This window comes from Homalodisca vitripennis, chromosome 1, assembly GCF_021130785.1.
Source record: "Homalodisca vitripennis isolate AUS2020 chromosome 1, UT_GWSS_2.1, whole genome shotgun sequence".
NCBI classification, from domain to species: Eukaryota; Metazoa; Arthropoda; class Insecta; order Hemiptera; family Cicadellidae; genus Homalodisca; species Homalodisca vitripennis.
The window spans coordinates 146,254,601-146,275,215 of record NC_060207.1 but is presented as its reverse complement, the minus strand read 5'-3'; the positions used below and the strand labels follow the sequence as shown (position 1 = coordinate 146,275,215).

The 20,615-nt window shown below is 29.8% G+C and overlaps 1 protein-coding gene across 4 annotated transcripts in view; it reads right to left on the bottom strand.

The window, feature by feature from the left end:
- Positions 1-3,948: 3,948 nt before the first annotated feature.
- Positions 3,949-20,615, bottom strand: part of LOC124373373 (aldehyde oxidase 4-like) — a 39,976-nt gene continuing 23,309 nt past the window's right edge. For 3 of the 4 annotated variants that reach the window (XM_046831749.1, XM_046831758.1, XM_046831763.1), the window contains 13 exons: positions 20,040-20,250; positions 18,000-18,180; positions 16,754-16,937; positions 15,214-15,412; positions 13,591-13,778; positions 13,163-13,321; positions 12,388-12,516; positions 11,704-11,834; positions 10,468-10,558; positions 8,559-8,720; positions 6,946-7,042; positions 5,781-5,891; positions 3,949-4,091 (listed from right to left, as the gene is read on the bottom strand). In XM_046831749.1, coding sequence (XP_046687705.1) covers positions 4,024-4,091; positions 5,781-5,891; positions 6,946-7,042; positions 8,559-8,720; positions 10,468-10,558; positions 11,704-11,834; positions 12,388-12,516; positions 13,163-13,321; positions 13,591-13,778; positions 15,214-15,412; positions 16,754-16,937; positions 18,000-18,180; positions 20,040-20,250 — 1,911 coding nt within the window. In that variant the 3' untranslated portion in view covers positions 3,949-4,023. The remainder of the gene's footprint in view (positions 4,092-5,780; positions 5,892-6,945; positions 7,043-8,558; positions 8,721-10,467; positions 10,559-11,703; positions 11,835-12,387; positions 12,517-13,162; positions 13,322-13,590; positions 13,779-15,213; positions 15,413-16,753; positions 16,938-17,999; positions 18,181-20,039; positions 20,251-20,615) is intronic. The other variant, XM_046831753.1, reaches the window with a different exon arrangement.

Genomic DNA, 20,615 nt, shown 5'->3' with positions numbered 1-20,615 from the left:
TAAAAATTTATGAATGTGAACATCTGTTCAAACTTTCATCAGACGTTTTTCAAAATGAGTTTTTCAACTGAAAAATGTGTTTATATATTAGTTTTAGGAAATACTAGCAGTTATCCGTGACTTCGTACGACATTTCGTTGGCTCTGCACATAGTATATGAGTACTTCTCGTTCGAGTGAATTATATTACTGACGCCAATGTAGAGTCTGCTTTGTTGCTATGAAAAGGAAATCTACCAAATAGTGTATATTTATCGTCCTTAATTTTCTCCGGTCTCAGTATTTTTGTTCAATAGTTTATTTCGCTTTGTTTCCCGATCAATAGTATATATTCAGGTCTAAGAAGCCTACTCCTGTCAAAAGACAACTAAGATTGGTAATATAACAGACTTTATAAAAGTATAGTAACAGTTAGATAGTAAGGTTGTATTTTATATCTGCATGAATACATTCAGTACTGACCAATCACTGCATTCTTATTATTTTCCCAAAAGTGCAGTTGAAAGTATAACTTTACTAAAACTAGTAATCTTCTTTTCAGGATAATTTGTTCCTCTGCTTTAACAGCGATTGCAGAAAAGTTTGAAATAAGAAGTGTTGCTATTATCAAGCTTACTATATGCTTTCACACTATAGCTGTAAACAAAGTGAAATTAGTCGTTAAATTAACTAAACATATTATTCTGCTGCCATAAAACAAAATTTACAAAAAACAGTTTATTACGTTTAACAGAATCCTTCAATTAGTAATATTTCTTTACTCTAATCCAACTTTAGATACCAAGATGGTATTTTTCACAACTTTAGAAACCAGTGGAGCTTAGCCCGCAGAAATATTAGGGACCCTAGGAATTTCCATGCAAGATTTCAGTACAGTAAGTTGAATAGTTTACGGGTGAACTCCAAACCAACAAACTCGCTTTCGCCTTTATAATATTATTAAGATAATATAGCGGTCCTAAACTATTTTTGGGGTCAAACAATGTTTTTTTCCAAGAACATTTTAAATAATTATACAGAAAGCTTTAAATTTATGAAAATAGTTTCCATTTTATATTCAATGATTAAACTCATTATACTGGTAAACAAACAGTTTTTCGGAAATATGCAAAATTTGATGTAATCAATCTGATGTCAAGAAATTGAAAATGAAAAAACATTTTAAGAACTAAACGAAGTTAAAAAGTTAAAACTTTTGATATATTATTAGACATTTGTGATAGATTGCTTTAAATAAAGAAGACATATTTTACTGTACAGAACTAATTTTAACACTTCTTTAACTTTAACTGATATTTTTTCCAACAATCATCAATGTATATTGTATTTTTTTCTATAATCTTTTAGTTAAATTCGTCTTAATATCTTATAACTCTACTGTTATTGCCAAACCAAATTAATTCTTTATATATTCATTATATTCTAAATTAATAAAACTTTATATTTCTTACTTTCTTCTAACTAATTTAATGTCTTATTCATATTTATTCAATATTATCTAAACTTATGATGTTTGTAGGTCTAAAGAATTGTTTTAAAATCTGCTGTGTCAAAGGCTTTCTTAAGATCTATAAATGTAATTAGTGTATTTTATTCATTTGCTAATTACGACTATATTTATTGCTTTTTCTGTATTTTTGTTAATTCTAAAACCAAACTGCCTTCTTCATAACAGACTGTATGTTTCAAAAAAATATATAACCTCTTATATAACAATTTCTCAAAGAGCTGTGTTAAAATTAATTAGAGAAAATTAGATGGATCTAATTAATTTGCTTCAATGTTTTAAATTGTTGCTATTTTAAGTTTATCTGGAAAAATTCCAGTTTGAATTCTTAAGCTAATTTTTTACTTATATTTTAATTGTTCTTATACACGTGTTTTGTCGTTTTTTAATTATTTTGTTTTCGATATCCTGTTTTGTAATTTCTGAGAGATATATGGAATTTAGATTAGAAGTTTTCTATATTGTAAATTTTTAGCCCATTCAGAGCCCATTTTTGCAAACAAATATTGATTGTGTTTATGTCCATATATCCCCAGGGTTCATTAGTTTTGTTTCGAAATTTAATTAAAATGTTGGATTTAGTCTTAACATTAGATGATATTTGAATACATTCCCTGTAATAAAACGTTACAATAATATATTTTATGTATACGAGTACAATTTAGTCAATCATAATTTTGTATCTCTAAATACCATTTTTATGTTGATTTATTGAATTTTGAATACAAATTTGTGATTACATTTTTAATATACGATTATTGAAGAATCAAGGACGATGTGTTTAGGTTATCAACTTCCTCTGAAGTTTTGGAAGGTTCTTACTTCATTTGTCAAAAATCCTTCTGTAAAAAGTGTTGTAATATGACTGAACTTTGAGTTTTGATTTTCAGTTTATTTTCGAAATGTTTTAAACTATTAAATCATTGAGATAACTATAAGCTAAATTTTAATTATTGTTTGTATAAGCTATACTTAAATTACGTATAAAATTATCTGTAAAGTTTTCAGATTCATAAATATTCATATTCATAAATATCATGACGGATAATGTTTGGTATTTTGATGGCTTCTTTCTATCGAATTTCAAATTTCTTGTGGCAGTGTAGATGTAGTTTCAAAAATTTAATTTAGACTAGAAGTTCTTGCAGCCAAGATTTATAGAGGAAATGAAAATGTTCGTGGAAAGTGATGTGTTGTGTAGAAAAAAGGTTGTTGTAAGGTAATGTAGAGTAATGAAAAAAATAAAAATATGTTGTAATTCAATGTCACTTAAAGAAAAGGTGTAGTTTTCACTCACCTTATAATGAATTAAAAACACTGTTCTGCATTCATCAAAAATAAAAGATAACAATTTTAATACACAATTTGAAATAATTACTTTAATAAAAATTTCACTGTAAATGAACATTTGGTTGAATATCGCTGGAGTCTTAATTTTTGAAAAATCCCACAGTAGTTGACAGTGGACTGGAACATTACGTAGCGTTTTAGTATACGAGTATTAGAGAATATACGAAAATGTGGTTAGTTTATCAACTTCCACTGATGTTTTGGATGGTTCTTAATGCATCTGTCGAACATTTTACTGTGTGATATAATAAAAAAATGACGAACAGATGGAATCTCCAAGAAACTTTTTGTTTACAGCGGAATTAATCATTCTATTGTATTTGACATATACATTTTTTTGTATCCGTTTGAAACTTTCTGTAATTGTAATGTTGTTGAACAGAAATTTATATGTGCCCCATCCAGGACGTCCAAGAGCGTAATATTATAATCTACGGTAAAGCAGTTACTTTTTATGATTAAATATTTATTTAAATATTATATTTGCGTAAAATAATATATTATATTTATTTGTTATTAATTATCTTGCCATAATGTTTGTTAGGGATAATTTTTTTAAACCTCAAGAAAAAAAATATTTTACCTCCATGTAAGAGCAGAGAATGTTGATCCAAGTGAAATCCGTTTTAATTCAAATATTCAATTTTATGTTTTAAGAACTTGAATTAAGTCTAGTGATCAAGTTATATTCCAGTTTATGTTTACAATTCTTTTATGTAAATAATTCAGTAAAATATACTCTTACAATATATATATATATATATATATATATATATATATTTTATATATAATTGATTATAAACGACAGATTGACGTAATATTGGTTATAAATTACGCAAGATTGCAATAACAACATTTGTTTAATTTTTAGCAAAGCTGCAGATATGCCAAATATCGGAACAGCCCGGAAACATATTTTAGAGATAATATAACGGATTTTGGTTTCTTTAGTTGCTATTCAATTACAAATTAAAATTTATAAAATACGAATCTTAATATAACATTATGAATCTTTTTAAATAATCAAATTTATATTAAAGATTTAAATTATTTATAGCATACATAAAAATGTGACTGAATTCAACAAACAAATGTATACAATATCGATAGTATTTTGCTTTATTAGTATATTATTGTTACATAGGCTTTTTTAGTTGTTTTTTTAACTCATAGAAGGTATTTGTCTGTGTCAATCCCTGAGCTCAGGAAAATTTTCTCGCCTGTAAATGGTGCATCTGAAAAAAACATTTATATATAATACAACAACCTAGTAAACTATAGTTTATTTTATCATACATTTAAAATGAGAGCCATCCTAATTCATCTTGAGAAATGATAAAATTATAATGTAGTTATAAAGATAAATAATTTTTGTAGCCTAAAATGTAACGTAAATTACTCAAGATTTGGACTTGTAAACACCTAGATTAAGCCACAGTTTATCTAGTTTTTTTCTAAATTGTAGCCAATTTTTTTAATTTTTGATTAATCGGGGTAAAATTATTGGATTTAAAAAAAATAATTTGTTATTGGCAGTAGTTACAGTAAACTTTTAAATTTGACGCTTCGGTACTCTAATAGTATAATATTTTTTATCTAAAGAATGTATCTTCAAGGATAACATCCCTATAATTTAATTAAGTATACCTAAAAATTAAATAAACAAATACTTCAACTTTTCGTAATTAAAAAATGTTAAATTTATAGAATTTGATTATGTTTTTACATAATTATAAAGCTTTAGTCCAGACTGTGGTCATGTTCAACACTTAGTGTTTATTATTTAACCATATTGACGTATTTCATCTACGCTTGTAAATTATAAAAAAGTAAAGTAAATCTGAATATTTTTCCCCAAATAATATGAGTATTATTTTAGCTGTGGTTTTGTCTGGATTATTCTTGGAAACCTTCGGTTGTTTGAAAAAGTCTTTAACAAAAATCCAAACAACAAAACCAGTATTAATAAAAAAAACTCAAGTAATGTGGAGGAAAATATTCATATTTACTTTACTTTTTTATATAATTTACAAGCAATATTAACTACATTAATATTACTAAAAAAATACACATAAAATTATTTAGTTTTATTGTATCAATTCCGTATACTTTGTCACCATTTTGCGTTATTTTGAGCAACACAAGTTTTCTTCACAGAAATTATTTTGAAATATAATTATGTTTTACATTCCAGCACCTAACATAAGCGAAATATTATTTAAGGTATATGCATAAAGGTTTCGGGGAGTTAAATTGTTTTCTAAATTAACACATACTTACAGAACACTTAAAAAGCTTCGTTTGCTGTACTAGTCTCACGTCAAATTGTCATCAAGAGAAATTTGAAATAATTTAATCTTTCAAAAATTACCCCAAGATAAAAATAATTTTATTAATTGTACCATTTATACACCACGAACAGCAGTATTATTTCAAATTTCAAGTTTGTAAAATATCTAGAAAAGCTCAGCTTGCCATGTCTGACGTCATTTTCTCATTTATCTTCAACTAGCAGTAATCCACGGAAAATCTCCATATGTCAAATATTTTTAGATTTTACACAATTTTTTAAAGATATACTACGAACTTATTGGTACTCTGAGGTGAAGAGGTAGGATGTAGAGATGAGTATTTTAAATAACCCTTAGTTAATAACCATTAGTTTTAAATAACCCTTTGCATAGGGGTAAATGCAACATTTATTGAATCAATTCATACTACAGGATGTTTCCCGGGCACTCAAAATCCCAAAAAGAGTTTATATCATGACTTTGGTTCGATCATTACGAACCAAATGACTATAGAGATAGGGTTGGACATAGTAGTGCCCAGTGTAAGTGCTCACTTACGCTCTTTGGAAGCTTTTACTTTCTTCCAAACTGCTTACAAAGTTAATTATTTTATAGTTACGTTAAATATTTTACCCATCGATAGCCACTGGTCCGGCAGCCCCACGTCCTTGCGGGCCGACCTGAGTGCCTGCCTTATGGCAAACAGCACTGAGTTGGACATAACCAGGGGAGGCTCACCCACCGCTGGAAAATTGGAATATTGTTATCATATATAGAGCTGACTTTTTTGCTATTACCAATCATTAATTTTTAAATTTATTTCTTGATTGCCAATATACTCTATAAGAATTGTTCTGGTTCTATAAACTAGCCTACACTAAACGGTAAGAAATGAAAATCTATGTGATACATGATATATTGTATGAAGAAAATACAGAGGAACAGAAAGGTGGCCAAAGTTAAACCTTACGAGCGTCGTCCCGTAAAAATTCATAACCTCTCACCAGTCAAAACGTAGATCAATATTTAAAATTTCATGAAGATAGGAATATCACTAAAATATATAAATTGTTGAATTAACAAAGTAAATATCTAGAGATGTCAACAGTAAAAATAATCATTAATATACAGGCACTTTTATACTTTTATGTGATATTTGAGCTACATTTTATTTTAACTAACCCGTACCTGTTCCAGTATAAAACAATGCCTTAGGAACTAGTTCATTTCCATCAATATTCAACTGAATGATTTTTGGAAAGATTTAATATTTGAATTGGTAATAATGTGCTTTTATACAAAATTTGAATTTCTTTAAAAGGCCCTCATTACATCATCATCACTTGTGTTTCTATATTTATATTACAAAATATTACCAAAATATATAAGATTTCATGTGTCATCCTTAATTATTTAACTTTTGTTTCTTTTTTAATTAGACATCAGATGTACGACTAAATGTAACATGAATCAGGCACTGTAAAAGTTTTACACTTTGCCTACAAACTTTTACTGTTTAATAACTTGATCTTTAACCATTGTATCCCGCAAAATATGGTCTCAAGAATAATATAAAATATTGAAAATAAAAGTACATTCGAATAAATAGTACATTTATGCGTGTAAAAAGGAATTTACAACTATGATAACTTTCTTTTAATGGCAAAATACAGCTCACTGTGTAAAGGTATATTAGTATCTCACATTTAGCATAATTAGTTTACAGCCTACTTGATTAAAAATATAGATCTAACAGTAACCCTTTAAATCCATTAAATTATGTTCTGTTTGTACTCACCTTTTGATCTCAAAATTCCAAGCGGGTTGTCACTATTTTTGAGAAGGTAAACCCTAAAATCAACAGGGATGTCTTTTACACAAGGGACCTTATATTTCTGAAACAAATTTACCGCGTTTATTGACGACATGCGGGAGAAATATTTTCTTTTCTAGAAAACTTACATTTACAACAATAACTCTATGATCGAATAACATATGTGCCTTTATGGTGACATTAAACAATGTAATTTGACTATTTTTGTCTTACAATAATCGTACATTGTATTAGTCTGTGGCTCAAGGAGAGCCTTTCCTACGTTTATCTAAGCCTATCATAAAACAGGCATGGAGTCAAGCGTCAAGCTATATGTTTACGAATTTAAATATACATTTTTGTTGATAATAGATTGGTTCAAAATCGAGCAATTTGTATACTTCATTCTCTTCATACTAACTACGCTATTTAAATAATTACCGAGTCACGTAATTGGTATATGAACATACAAACATCATACGAAGTAGGGCTACATAATACATATTCATATTAAACACTTTTTACTAACTAATACTTTTTAACTCAATTTTATTCATGTTCAAACAACGTTAGTGTTCATTTTAAAATCATATTAAACAATTTTATAGTTGTTGAAGTAAATAGTTACGTGTTAGTCAGTCCGCTGCTGCTGAGATATCATCATTGTTTAGTTAGGACCCAATAATATTTAGATGACCGAAGACTAATCAATGTCGAACCATGGATTATAGATCTATTAGTGTTTATGATCGTGTAAGAATGAAAGATAACATAGTGAACATTTCAATATAGTACAAAGCGTCTTATATTGCTGCGATAGTGCGTTTAAATATTGTATGAAACTAGATACGCCTAAATATGATGTTTGCTGTGGCGTTTATAAAAGGCTGAGCTGTAGCGAAGATACGCGTTTACCTCTGTCTCTGTCTTTCTCTCTATATGTCTGTCTTTCCGCACATTATCTCTAAACCGAACTGATCTGTGTAAGACTTAAAATTGCGTATGAGGCTCCATTTCTACATGAAGAACACTGAGTTCGATGAAGGTGCATGTCACTCCCTGTGATTTTGCTGAGCGTTAGTGAATATTTTTACATTGGTCTTACGAGTAACAAGAATATAAAGGATAAATAAATTTGTAAACAAACTCAATACATCAATAAGAGATTTAAAGATGTAACATATGATTATATAAAATACATCTAGCCGATCTATGTTTACATGTTATTGTGACTTGGTGTATACATTTTTGATTAATGAACATAAATCTGAATGTATCCTGTGGAATGTTCCTGAATGTTATGTCAAGAAAGATTTCATATGTAAAGTTTAAACTTAGCATAAACTACATTTCTACTAAAATAAGTTCTATGGTCTGTCATTTTCGTGCTAATTGTTTCTAGATATCATTGACTTTCCGTCTATCTTTCTGCAAGATATCTTGAGAATGAAATGAGCTAAATTTGAAATTTGGCATGCAACCTCAGTGAAGCGTCTTACGATCCGTGCTTCCACCTTGAATGTAACTGAATATAAAAATTTCTAAAACACGAAGATTCTTAAGGTCAGAACTACAACAGGACTGAAGGTCAGAACTACCAAGGTCCTGTTGCTTAACATCCTTCCAGTGTCAGGATCATAGACCATCTCCTCGGAAGTCCAGTAGCCTAGGCCCATGACGAATCCCCCTTCCACTTGGCCTATGTCCAAAAATGGGTTCAGGCTTTTTCCAGTATCTTCAAGAATATCCACGCGAATAATCTGTGAACGAAAAACATTGTAAAATATTATATTATTTCATTTTCATACCTTGTTTTTTTGTTTCAACGACGAGCTCAATCTGGTTATGGGAGAACTAGATTGTAGATTCGTGGGAGACTTTATTGTTGTTACCCAAATTATAGAAGTAAACTTTGCTGACTCCTAGTGCTTTGACTAAAAGTGCTACGACTTCCAGAGATAATGCAACCGTTAAACTTCTAGACTGAGTTAAAAGGCCAAGGAATTTAGTCAAGATTAGAATCTTCTTTATCTGCTTAACTTTTATTGCATTTGAAAGATTATTTATAAAACTGATTCTACTTTAAAAATGAAACTTTGCTAAAAAGAAACATATGCCAGTTTCAATACATACGTTTATGGTTTTTGTTAATAAGCTTTAAAATGCAGTGATATAATTTAGTGCTTTTTTCCAATACATTTTAACATTTAAATTACAATTCTTTCACGCAAACAAGTCATAAGTATACACTAAACTTATTACACTAGTATTATCTTAATCTTGATTCACATAATGATGATTGATTTTCAATTATTATGAGGGAAATGTTATAGCACAACAAATCTGATGACTCCTTTTTTTAATTAAGGCTATAATAACTTCTCGTAGGCTCTGAAAAACAATAAATTACGGGTGTAAATATCCTTCCCTATCTTTTACAATACTTTAAATATTACTAGAGAGTATTTTGTAGTTTGATAGAACCTTACCGAAATTTTACATTGCAATACGATAAAAGATTTAAAGTATTTTAAGCAGTATTTAAAAAAATTATTTTTTACTGTTATAAATTTACTTATAACATATTACTGAATACTGATTAGTTTTAACAATAATCGATTACGATTGCAATATTTGCACATTACAATTTTCAATTTATTACATTTTGTATTCTCTAATAAGTTACGAAATGTAAAGTATTAATCTTTATTTTTAAATATTAAAAATATTTTTAAAATAAGTATTTTAAAAGTATTTTAGGATTAAACTTTAGTTGTTGAGCAAACATGAAAATCATTATGAATAATTCCCAGGGTTGCACCGAAAGGTCACGCCATGAGCGGACATAACTGCTGGAGCGCTCTTTGGGGATGACACAGTGCTTCAAAAATAAACCCCGAGAACAAAGGAGATCCAACTGTTCGGTCTCCAAGCAGCCGTTGTGGTTTATCTTGTGCCTATATGTGTGAAAAGTCGTTTTACCTTTAAATTATTTGTTTTTTAATTTATGTGAAAAATACTAAGAAAGCTGAAAGTAAACATGTCTAATAAAAAAATTATTGATTAAAGTACTGGACTTTTTAAACAAAACTGGGACCCTTTAAGAGCTTAACCTTTCAATGAATAGCAATTGAATTCATTATAAGGTATAAAAACATATTATGCTTTTAAATTTAGCCCAAAACGTAAATTTTTAGGCCACCAATTTGTTGTACTTTTTATTATTAATTCTTTTTGGCTTAGAATAGTGAATTGGAACAAATTGTAGCAGAACCTTTTTTAAAAGTTGTTGCATTGTTGAAAAACGTTTTTAATTCATGATAGGTAAATCCCATAGTAATTAAAAAGTAATGACTAATTTAAAGAGACAAGAACTACTTATAACATTTTCTAATATCATTCCTATTCGATTGTTACTGTTATTAAAATAATATGTATAATATTTGAACTATATTTTTTATGTACATTTAGTATTTGATATTTTCTTAAGCACCCATTGAAAGTTACCTTATGTTCTCCAGTTAAAATATCGATTTCCACTTCTATAACGGTAGCTCCCAATATTTTGTATTCTTTTTTATCTTTGATTGTTGAAAACCTGTTAAAACACATATTTAGGGTATTAATTTTCAAGGTAGTAAGAGCTAATAGAGACTGTTCTTTGGTTGTCACACTTCGCACATAGGTAGCGTGTTATGTAGAACTAAAATTTTATACATAAGATAAAAATTGTTTAACTTAGTAATATTTAGTAAATTTCATAACAATTCCTTCTGCGACGAAATCCGTCAACGTACACGCGAGCAAGATCACTTTAATAGTACGCTTACACAAGCTAGAAACAACAAATACCTAATAACTCTCAACTGTGACATGTAACATCCAAACAAAAAAACCCATAATAGGCACCCAAAAAATGTACTAGGCACCAACTATTTAAAAATTTAATTATAATTCCAACGGTACTTGTTTCAATCAAATCCGTTAACGCATAAGCGAGCACGATCACTTTAAAGGTAGGCTTGTACGTTTAGTCTTTTACTACTTGGCATTTACTAAGTATTATATCAATGATAAAAAATATTTACAAGGTACTAACTATATTTAACTTTTTACATTTATTCCAACTGTTCTTTTCCAACAAATTCCGTGAACTCATAAGCGAGCACAACCACTTTAAACACCTGCTTGCAAAAGCGAGGAGCAACAATCAACTGATACCTCTCAACTGTGACATGTTTGGCGCTCCCGGCCACAGAAGTTTGTGACATATCCACAGTTATTTCATGTATACATTGTGAGTGAGAGTTAATAAATATCACAAAGAGGTAATCGCCAGCCATAATAATGTAAACAATGTGTGGGACCTGTTATTAGAGACAAATCTAGTCGTTCTGTGAAAGTGTTAGTATGGTTTTATTAGTATAAAATGAAGTCATTGCTGATGTTTGAAATACTTTTTGGAAAGAGTACTTCCATAATTTCTTATTGAGATTCTTGACTTATAATACCATTTATAAATTTATTATATATATTATATGATATATAATAAATATATTATTATTGTATGTATTATACAAATATATAATATTGAATTATATTATATATTATAAATATTTATATATATATATAATATATATATATATATATTATATATAGATTACGCGCACTAAGTACCTAAGTACCCAACTTTATTCCTGATGAAATTAGGAATGAAGTAAAATTATTACACTTATAGCTCACATGTATGAAGCGTTGAGGTTGACCTGTGCTGCGTAGGCGGCCTGTATCAGGGCAGGCCAGGTCGGATTTACCAGTGCCTTACGAATAGGTTCCAGCCTCTTGTTGAGTTTCCGACAGCACTCGTCTACTGCCTGCAAAATTGAGTAGTTGTTAATTCTCAATAATAGATATATCTATAGCATTGCATCATTACACTAATCATATATTGTAGTACCTAAGCTTACGAGGTCAGTACCATTACTATCACAAGTTCATTTAATCACAAACGATAAATTTATCGTCAATTTAGAAATTTATATTCAATTTTACTTTATTAAACACAACCTGTCAACATTTCTTTATTGTCTAATCCTCTCTACAGTGTTCAAATTATCTTATACTGCGAATTAAAAAAAATTATTTCTGTATTGTCTTTGATTATTGTGTTGAAAAAATTAGATTAACGTTGGTGAATTTTATTGCATTATGATTACCTTAAAGAATTTTTATCTGCTTGTCGATTTAAACTAAATATGACACAGAACAGGAATACAATAACAACACTTGTGATGAGGTAAAAATGGCTTTCCTTGTCTAGATAGCTAATACATGCCATGTTAAGCTTGGTGGAGTATGTGACCTGTTTTGTTGTAACAGAAAGGTTAGTATAACTTTTCTTGTATTTATATTGTCTTAATGACTTACAAGACAGATACTTTCGCTTGTGTAACTGCCACCTGAAGGCCCGTTGTTGGGCGCTGTTATGCTGTATATCGGCTTCACTGACACCTGTTCGAGGGGTATGCCGAGAGCTGAGGCGCAGACTTGGGCTGCCTATACAATCACCAACAAAGCACTACCTTAGTACTAATTGCTAAAAGTCTGGAGTAATTCCTGATTACTAAAAAATTCATCGAGGTATTAAAATATGTACATTTTTTTAATTATATTTAAACTATGGTTACTTTAGTTTCTGAAAGCGTTTTAAAAAGATTCTTTTAATTTTAAAGTTATAACACTTTTTTATACTTTACTTATATTGGTATAGTAAACCATATTTTATTTGTATGATTCCCATACAGACAAAAATGTGTTTGCCACTCTTTAACTGTATACATCTATAAATTTGAATTGAATTAGATTCTAATATACAATACCTATAAGATATACATTCCTGCCTTAATACAGAACCTCATCTTGTCATCTCTGGATCGAAAACCAGAGAACCCTGAGTCACAAGCTGTAAGCATTAAACGTTTTATTGATTACAGTTATTTGTTTCACTAAAATAAAGAAACATTTTTAATGAGTTTTCCTCATATTAGTGTAGAAATGATTAATTCTATTACAACCGTTTCCGTAAAAAATACATCTGCATTCTTCATTGCTTTAACTTAGAATGAACTCAATATGTTTAGTTATATCGAGATTGATGTGAATGCCAACGTGAATGGTGCACCAATGAACAGAATGTACTTGCCTTAGTGTTGACCCCTTGTCCCATTTCCACCCCTCCATGTGTGATGGCCACGGATCCGTCGTTTCTGTACACAGAGACCACGGCGTGAAAGTTAGAGAGAGTGTCTAGAGGAAATGACATCGGCACCAACGATATTCCTCTCTTCTTCCATACGTTATTCTGAAAAATAGTAACACATTTTGAAATAAATTATTAATATATCTTTTGTCACAAAACTTATATTTTAAAATGTTGAGTTGTCATAACAGTTAAATATGGCATTTGTTATGAACGGTATTCCTATAATCAAATGTGTTTCTATCAGTAAGGATACATTATTTTGTGTATAACTGTAATAAAATATAATCGGCAAAGATAAATAGCATTTAAAATTAACATAGTGAAACAAGTTTTTATCAAACAACTATGCCAAAGTTAAAGTATAAAACCTTGTTAAACTCCTCAACTGCAGCTTTGCGAGTCTCGTAGTCTGATTTCTCTTTCACTAATTTGATCAAGGCTTCAGTAGGATACAATTTGTTCAAGTTCTGCATCCTGACAGACAGCGGGTCCTTGCCGAGCTCGTGGGCTATGTGTTCCATTATGTGCTCAGCCAAAGTTATACCTTCCAAAGTGCCTGAAACGTTCAAAAGTGATAACAGTACAAGACAGATCATAGATATCTCACATAGTGTTATTTTGGCACTACTGAGTTCATCTATGTACCAATCAACATTATACTAATTAAAAATCTAATTATTTATAACCAGAAACACACAACAGTTTGTTAATTTTTAAGTATAGAATAATAAACTAATTTATGAATGAGTGTGTAAAATTAAATAATGTTGCTGGAGATTTTTATCCGTTCGAAGTTCAAAACCTTTCCTTTCCACCTTTAAAAAATGGGATAATTATTATTTTAATAAAGTAATACATCAATGGAAATGCCCTTTAAAAACCTTAATGATAAAATTTTGTAACACAAATTGAAGATAGGTTCCAAATGTTGTTAGTGTTAAAAGAAATGTCATTCAATTACATATTTCCTATTTATCATAGTCTACTGACTCTATAATGACTAAAAAAACATAAACCCTGCATGTAAATTAGGTTTTGTGAATTTTATTCTAGATATTACCTTGATAATAAAAAATTTAGAGTTTATAAAATGGAGACAATAGAAAAATTATCGTATTTTGTAGTGTAGAGGATATTTTGATATATGTGTGTGTAATGTTTACAATATATTTATTATAATAATTTCCTACACAAATCTAGGTTGTTATTCTATATTAGCTACTTGTTAACAAATTATTCAAACAGATATTTTTAGGTGTAGTTGAACTAAACCAGAACCCGTTATCATACAACCACTTCTAGCTACGCTTATCATTTATTGTCGTAACTCAGCGTACGAATACAAACAAAACACAAAGGTACGCTCTTATTTTGCGTATATTTAGCAGATGACAGATCCTACACTATGTTTTACTACTCTATGAACTTTACTGTAATGTTCTCAGTCCGCGTCCTTTGTGGTAATGACTATGTGAGAGTACGGATTATGTGTACTCTGCGGTTAACAGTAGTTCTACTTGTGCCGTATCACCGCTTAATTGGCAGTATTGTGTGGCAGAATTAGTAGTATTTTTCTCTACCGAATATACGGTCTGAAACTGCTACTTGCCAATTGCAGACAGTGCATTGTGAACATCTCGTTGTCCAGTGCCAATGTCGAAGAATTGTTCGTGATTCCAGTGCAAACCCTAATTGGACGAATAATCATTGAGTGATTAAATACCCCTTTTTCCTCTATTCTCATGGTCCATTAACTCTTTTCTCTGTACAACCCCTCCCTACCTGCCCATTCACTCACTGTTTAGTTTACCTGTACAATTTTATAATTTAGTATTTTATTTCCGTTCTACTGTTCGTCTATCGATCACCGATAAAAAATAATATCTTAATGTAATTATTTGCTAGTGTAGTTTTTATCATAAGCAACATACTTGCCTTACCTATGTTCACTGAAACATTCAAAAGGAAAACAAAGTTATAAGTTTTATTACCTGGTGATCTTGTCCATATATTGCATGGTTTGTCAGTCTTCACATCGTACATCTTTGTCCCCCAGGACTTTGAGTCATATACATTCATGAAAGAAGGAAACAGAAATAAATCGATGACTGGATCATTGAATGCTGAGCCAGCATCATCATAGACATTTGTGTTCAAATATTGGATCGCTCCCTCTGAGTTCACTCCAGCCTGAAAGAAACATGTGAGGTTCGGTTTGTGGCACTGGTTTTACTATAAAAGACCTTTAATTTGATGTACATCTCGACCTATGCTCTAACGTAAGATTTTCTACTGAATCCTTGGGGGCCAGAGGGCCGTCCTACAGATGAGATAAAAACCACGATCACATAAAAAATTAGTTTTTTATACCACGACTCAATGCTGTACAAAAAATGGTTAAACAATTATTAAACCGCTCCGGGACTTTTCAAGCACACTGTATATGTTTCTAGTATATAGAGCTAAGTTTTCTCTACAGTCGTCAGATACAATACCCAATAAAATATTTTATTACCAACGCCCTATCTCTTCAATGACGCAAAGGATGTCATTTTGAATTACATGAACTGAAATTCTTAAATGTAGTACATTTTTTTACGTCATTCAGCCTTACAGTTTCATATAACAAATCTATAGTTTTCATATAGATTAATGGGATCATAACTAATCATAACATATGTATTGAAAATCCATAAATAATTTGAAAACTTTGTATGGGATCACAACATAGATAAAACAGTTGTTTAAATACTAAAATTGAATGTACATAACATTCAATGTAACCCGTAGACATTTTTAATATCGCTACTTGAGTTTGAAGAATTTAAACTCTTTATGCAGACTATTATTTTTATTCTTATTGAAGTATAAAAATAAACAATACTTGGCTATACATAACCTAAACAGCAAACTCGTAGCGTTTGCTTGCTCTGCGCTTTTTCTAGTGCGATCTTCTCAAATGGTTTCATATATAAGTTAACCATTACACGTGACAACGGTGATCCCATTGCTGCATCATTATATTTGCTCATAACTCTCAAAGAAATAAGATGATTAAAGGCCCACAAATTTTACATTTAATAACCCTTATTACTTGAGCTGTATTTGGAATTAACACTTTGTTCAAAAAATGTTTGACCTTAACTCAAGGTCAAAAATGTCAAATTTTTTATATTTTTTAACTAATAATTTAAGTTTATAAGCAATTTAATGACGCATTGTGAACGGTAAACTATATGTCAGTTACATTTTACTAAGTTGGAAGAGTATAGGCCTACCACTCGAACTCACAAATAATGAATTTGAACTCACGAATTTGAAATGAATGTATGTCTTTCAACATTACTTTATTTCCGAAATATGATAAAGTTCAGATTTCTTTACTATGTAACAGACGTTTTATTTACTAGTAGGATATTTGTTTAATGTACAACAGTTATCGGTACTCTTAAATTTAAAATCTGAATCCGTAAACACATCAAATTCTAGAAAAAATAATTATTTAACTTTAATTATAATTTAATATTTCACCTCGTAATCGAAATAACAAGGGTATCTCTTTCCGATAGCTTCCATCATAGTCTCTAGCTTGACCACCATACGGACCGGTCTCTGCAGAAGGTAAGCGGCTAAGCTGCAGGCTCCTCCGACTATGTTGGCTCGTGTCAATTTTCCACCGAAAGATCCTCCCAAACGCCGAAGCTTCATGTTTATACTGAAAACATCAATAAGTTGAGAGTATGTGTTTAAAACGTATGGTAATGTCCAATGAATTATTATTTATAAATGAAGCATAATTGTATCCAAGAAAGAATTGACCTACATTTTGAAATATACTTTAGGGAAATGTAAAAGAAATCACTTTGGCTTTGAACGTACAGGACTAAATACGTTCTTTCCCCACTTTTTTTCAAAAAATATAGTTTACAACTGAAAATTTTATAAAATGGCAATTAAAACAAGTTTATTTCTTATTAAAATGACAAAATCTGCCTAATATCAAACCACAATTTTACCACCTAAAATTCACTTGCTAAGACAAAACTAATAATACTGTTAGTTAATTACACAATTATCAGAGAAATAAAATTACAAACTAAACAGCAGTCTTTGAAGTAGGATTAATAGAAGCATAAGTTTATATTATACTGTAAAAATTGATTGACTAGAAATTAAAAATTACTGTTAATGAAATTTTGAAATGTGCAAGCCTTTTAGAAGTACAACGCTGTGAAATATTTACATATTTTGAAAATAGAGTTCTACATTACAAATGAATACTATTCATATTATGAAATTTCTTCATGTAGTCATATTATTCCTAATAGAAGGTTTGAGCTGGATCCTGAGGCCTTATTTCTTACATAACACAATATATATATCTATCGGTAGTGTGAATATAAATAAATTTTAATTCTTTGATGCGATAAATATTAACTCATCCAGAACTTTAAATTTCCACCACGTAATACACCACCATCATCGAATTATTTACGTGGTCATTTATTTACTGTTCTAAAATGTACTAATTACTAAGGAATGAGCAATTTGTTTTAATTTTGGGCATATACATTATGACGGTTTCTGCCACCTGTTGAAAAGTATAGATTCTAATCTTTTAAACATAATGTTCAGTTTTTGTAACAATAACTACAAAAAATTTCTGAAATCGTGTTAAGCTTTAAACAAAGAACATCCTAATTTCTCTCTTCACAGTAATTTAAATTGGTCAATAAATTTAATAAAGGAACTGAACTTGAAATAAGTTGTATCTTACTTGTTCTCGGGGATGTTGAGCACCAGCGCTATTGCCTCCTGAGCTGTTTGTGGCCATTGCGTTGTACAGTAGACGTCAAGTCCATCCTCCGTCGGGATTGTCACACAAGCGAGAGTCTCCATCATAAAGTGGTATTGGGTGTCCATTTTAAACTCTCCTTTGATTACTTTAGAGACAGAAGCTAAAAAATATACAGTATTTTATTTTTATAAATTGAATTGTAATTACAACTATAGTGTACTACAACACAAGATTATACGTACAAATTCTCAAAATTTGTAAATACAATAATTATTTACTCATTTAAATTATATTGTAATGAGTATCATGTATATTACACGATCGTATGTAAAACTATGTTAAAGCTCTATAGACATACATTTGTTACAAATAAAGTATGTTTATTCATTTCAATGTGCCATGAAAATGTCTGGAAATCTATTTTAAAAAACAATAAATGGTTTCAGCCTGTAATTTTTACGTGTAAAATAATTACGTATTTTTTTCTATTTTGAGCAGAGTCATAGTATTTATGAACTACATATATAATTATATTACTTTATACTCATGTTCCTAATTTGGAGGAATTTGGAGTTGAACGAATAATTTTAAAATGAGTCATTAAACTTATAACTTCTTTTGCATGGATAAAAATAAATATTCATTTATTATTTAAATATAACAAATATATAATTTTGATCTGAAACACAGTATTTTATTGATGCATCATTGTAAAAATGTAATATACTGACTGAAATTGTGGTTTCAGTGGTGCTTTAAAAAAATATAAAACCCAATCTAAATACGAACATTTTTTTCATTTTTAGAATTTTAATTTTGTGCAATTCGAGACCAAAAAAATCGTATTTAGGAACTATGAATAACATAGTGTTTAGTCTTCAATAAATGTTATTACATTTTACTCATCAGGCTTGATTTTCACAACACAGGTAGTGTAGAGTGTCGTTTTGCGGTTTATTTAAAAATGCAGAAACGCAAATATTTCACTTTTATTCATTCACCATCACATTTATTATTCATCAACTATGGGACTGAGACCTGAAAGATGCTAATTTATACACTTCTCTATTCGATATTTATAAATAATATAAGAAATCACTCTTGGTTGGGATACCGTTTAGATGTCCAAGTTATATAGCTATAACCATTACTATAATGAAAACTAAATTTAAATCTAACTTGTTTATCAACAAGTCAAATCATTTACAAACTATAACTTTCAGTTTTTATGTCGGTAATAAAGAAAAAGGTACCGGATTTGCACTTTTCGGACAAACCTCAAATTAAATAATATATTGCTCATACAATGTATACAAATACATACTTGTATATTAAGACCAACTATATTACTGAACATGTGTATTAGTTACACTTCAAGTTTATATATTTATAGTATTTTTTTATAAAATTGTCATCTTGAACGCGGCAGTTATTTCAACGTGCTAACCGTCAAACCTTTAAGGATATACCGCCCTAGTGTATACGTCAAATCGTTCTCGACATCTTTCGCTGACACTTGAAGATTATTATAGATTAAAACCGTCAAACCACCACCATCAAACTAGATATTTTATATACAGCAATAAAGCTTCATGCAAAATTTCAAATCTAAAGCTTAATTCGATCTCTAAATATTGTGCAGACAGAGATAAGAGAAGTTTTGACAACCCGTAGTGATACACTTCACTAACGCATTGCCAATAAGCAGCATGCATGTTTCTAGTATCTAAGTGAATCAATACTTAGATGATCCTATGAAGTACAGCCTGGAGGGTTTCCAGTGATTGCTCTGTTCCAGAGATGGTGTAACTGTATACACTGTGGAGTTTTTCTGGATCCAGGTGATTCCGTAAGCTTTTTGTCAAACATTATGAAAGGCCTTGTTATGTTTTGACATGTTATTTATATCTTTCTTCTATTTAAAAAAATAATAAATGTAATATTACCAAGTTCTTTCTATATAAAGTCACTATTAATAGATTTAAAGCGTTAAAATATTATGCATAAGATAATAATTACGTGTAGGAACAATCGGTGGTATTTCATCCCTGAGAACCATTCTTGAGGTGTCCTTGTTCTTCACAACCTCACGAACATCAAGGACTGGTTTCTTTTTGTCCTTGTATCGGATGATTACATGTTCCGCAGCAAAGTCGGCGAGTTCCTGAGTTTTGGCCACCAATACTCCAACTTGATGACCAGCAAACAGAATGTCTTTATCGACAAACAGCTGGAATATACAAGAAGAATGAGTATCTCGTATCTATAATTTTTTTTTAAACTTAAAGCGTAATATAATGTTTATACAACTTTTAAATTACATATTAATTTCGAAATAATTTTTGATTATTTTCATAATTAAAACTAATAAGGTGTTACTAAGGGTGTCTCAAACATTGAGATCAATAATGATGAGTGACTCTTCATGATATTTGGCCGAGCGTCATACGAATATAAATTTTTCGCAAGATCTTTCAAGAACGAATAACATGATCTGTATAGTTTGGATTTTGATAACTCACTTTATTCTTGATATATCACCTTGTGTTTGGCTTGTTATCGCTCATCCAAATGCCACGGATGTATATGCACTGT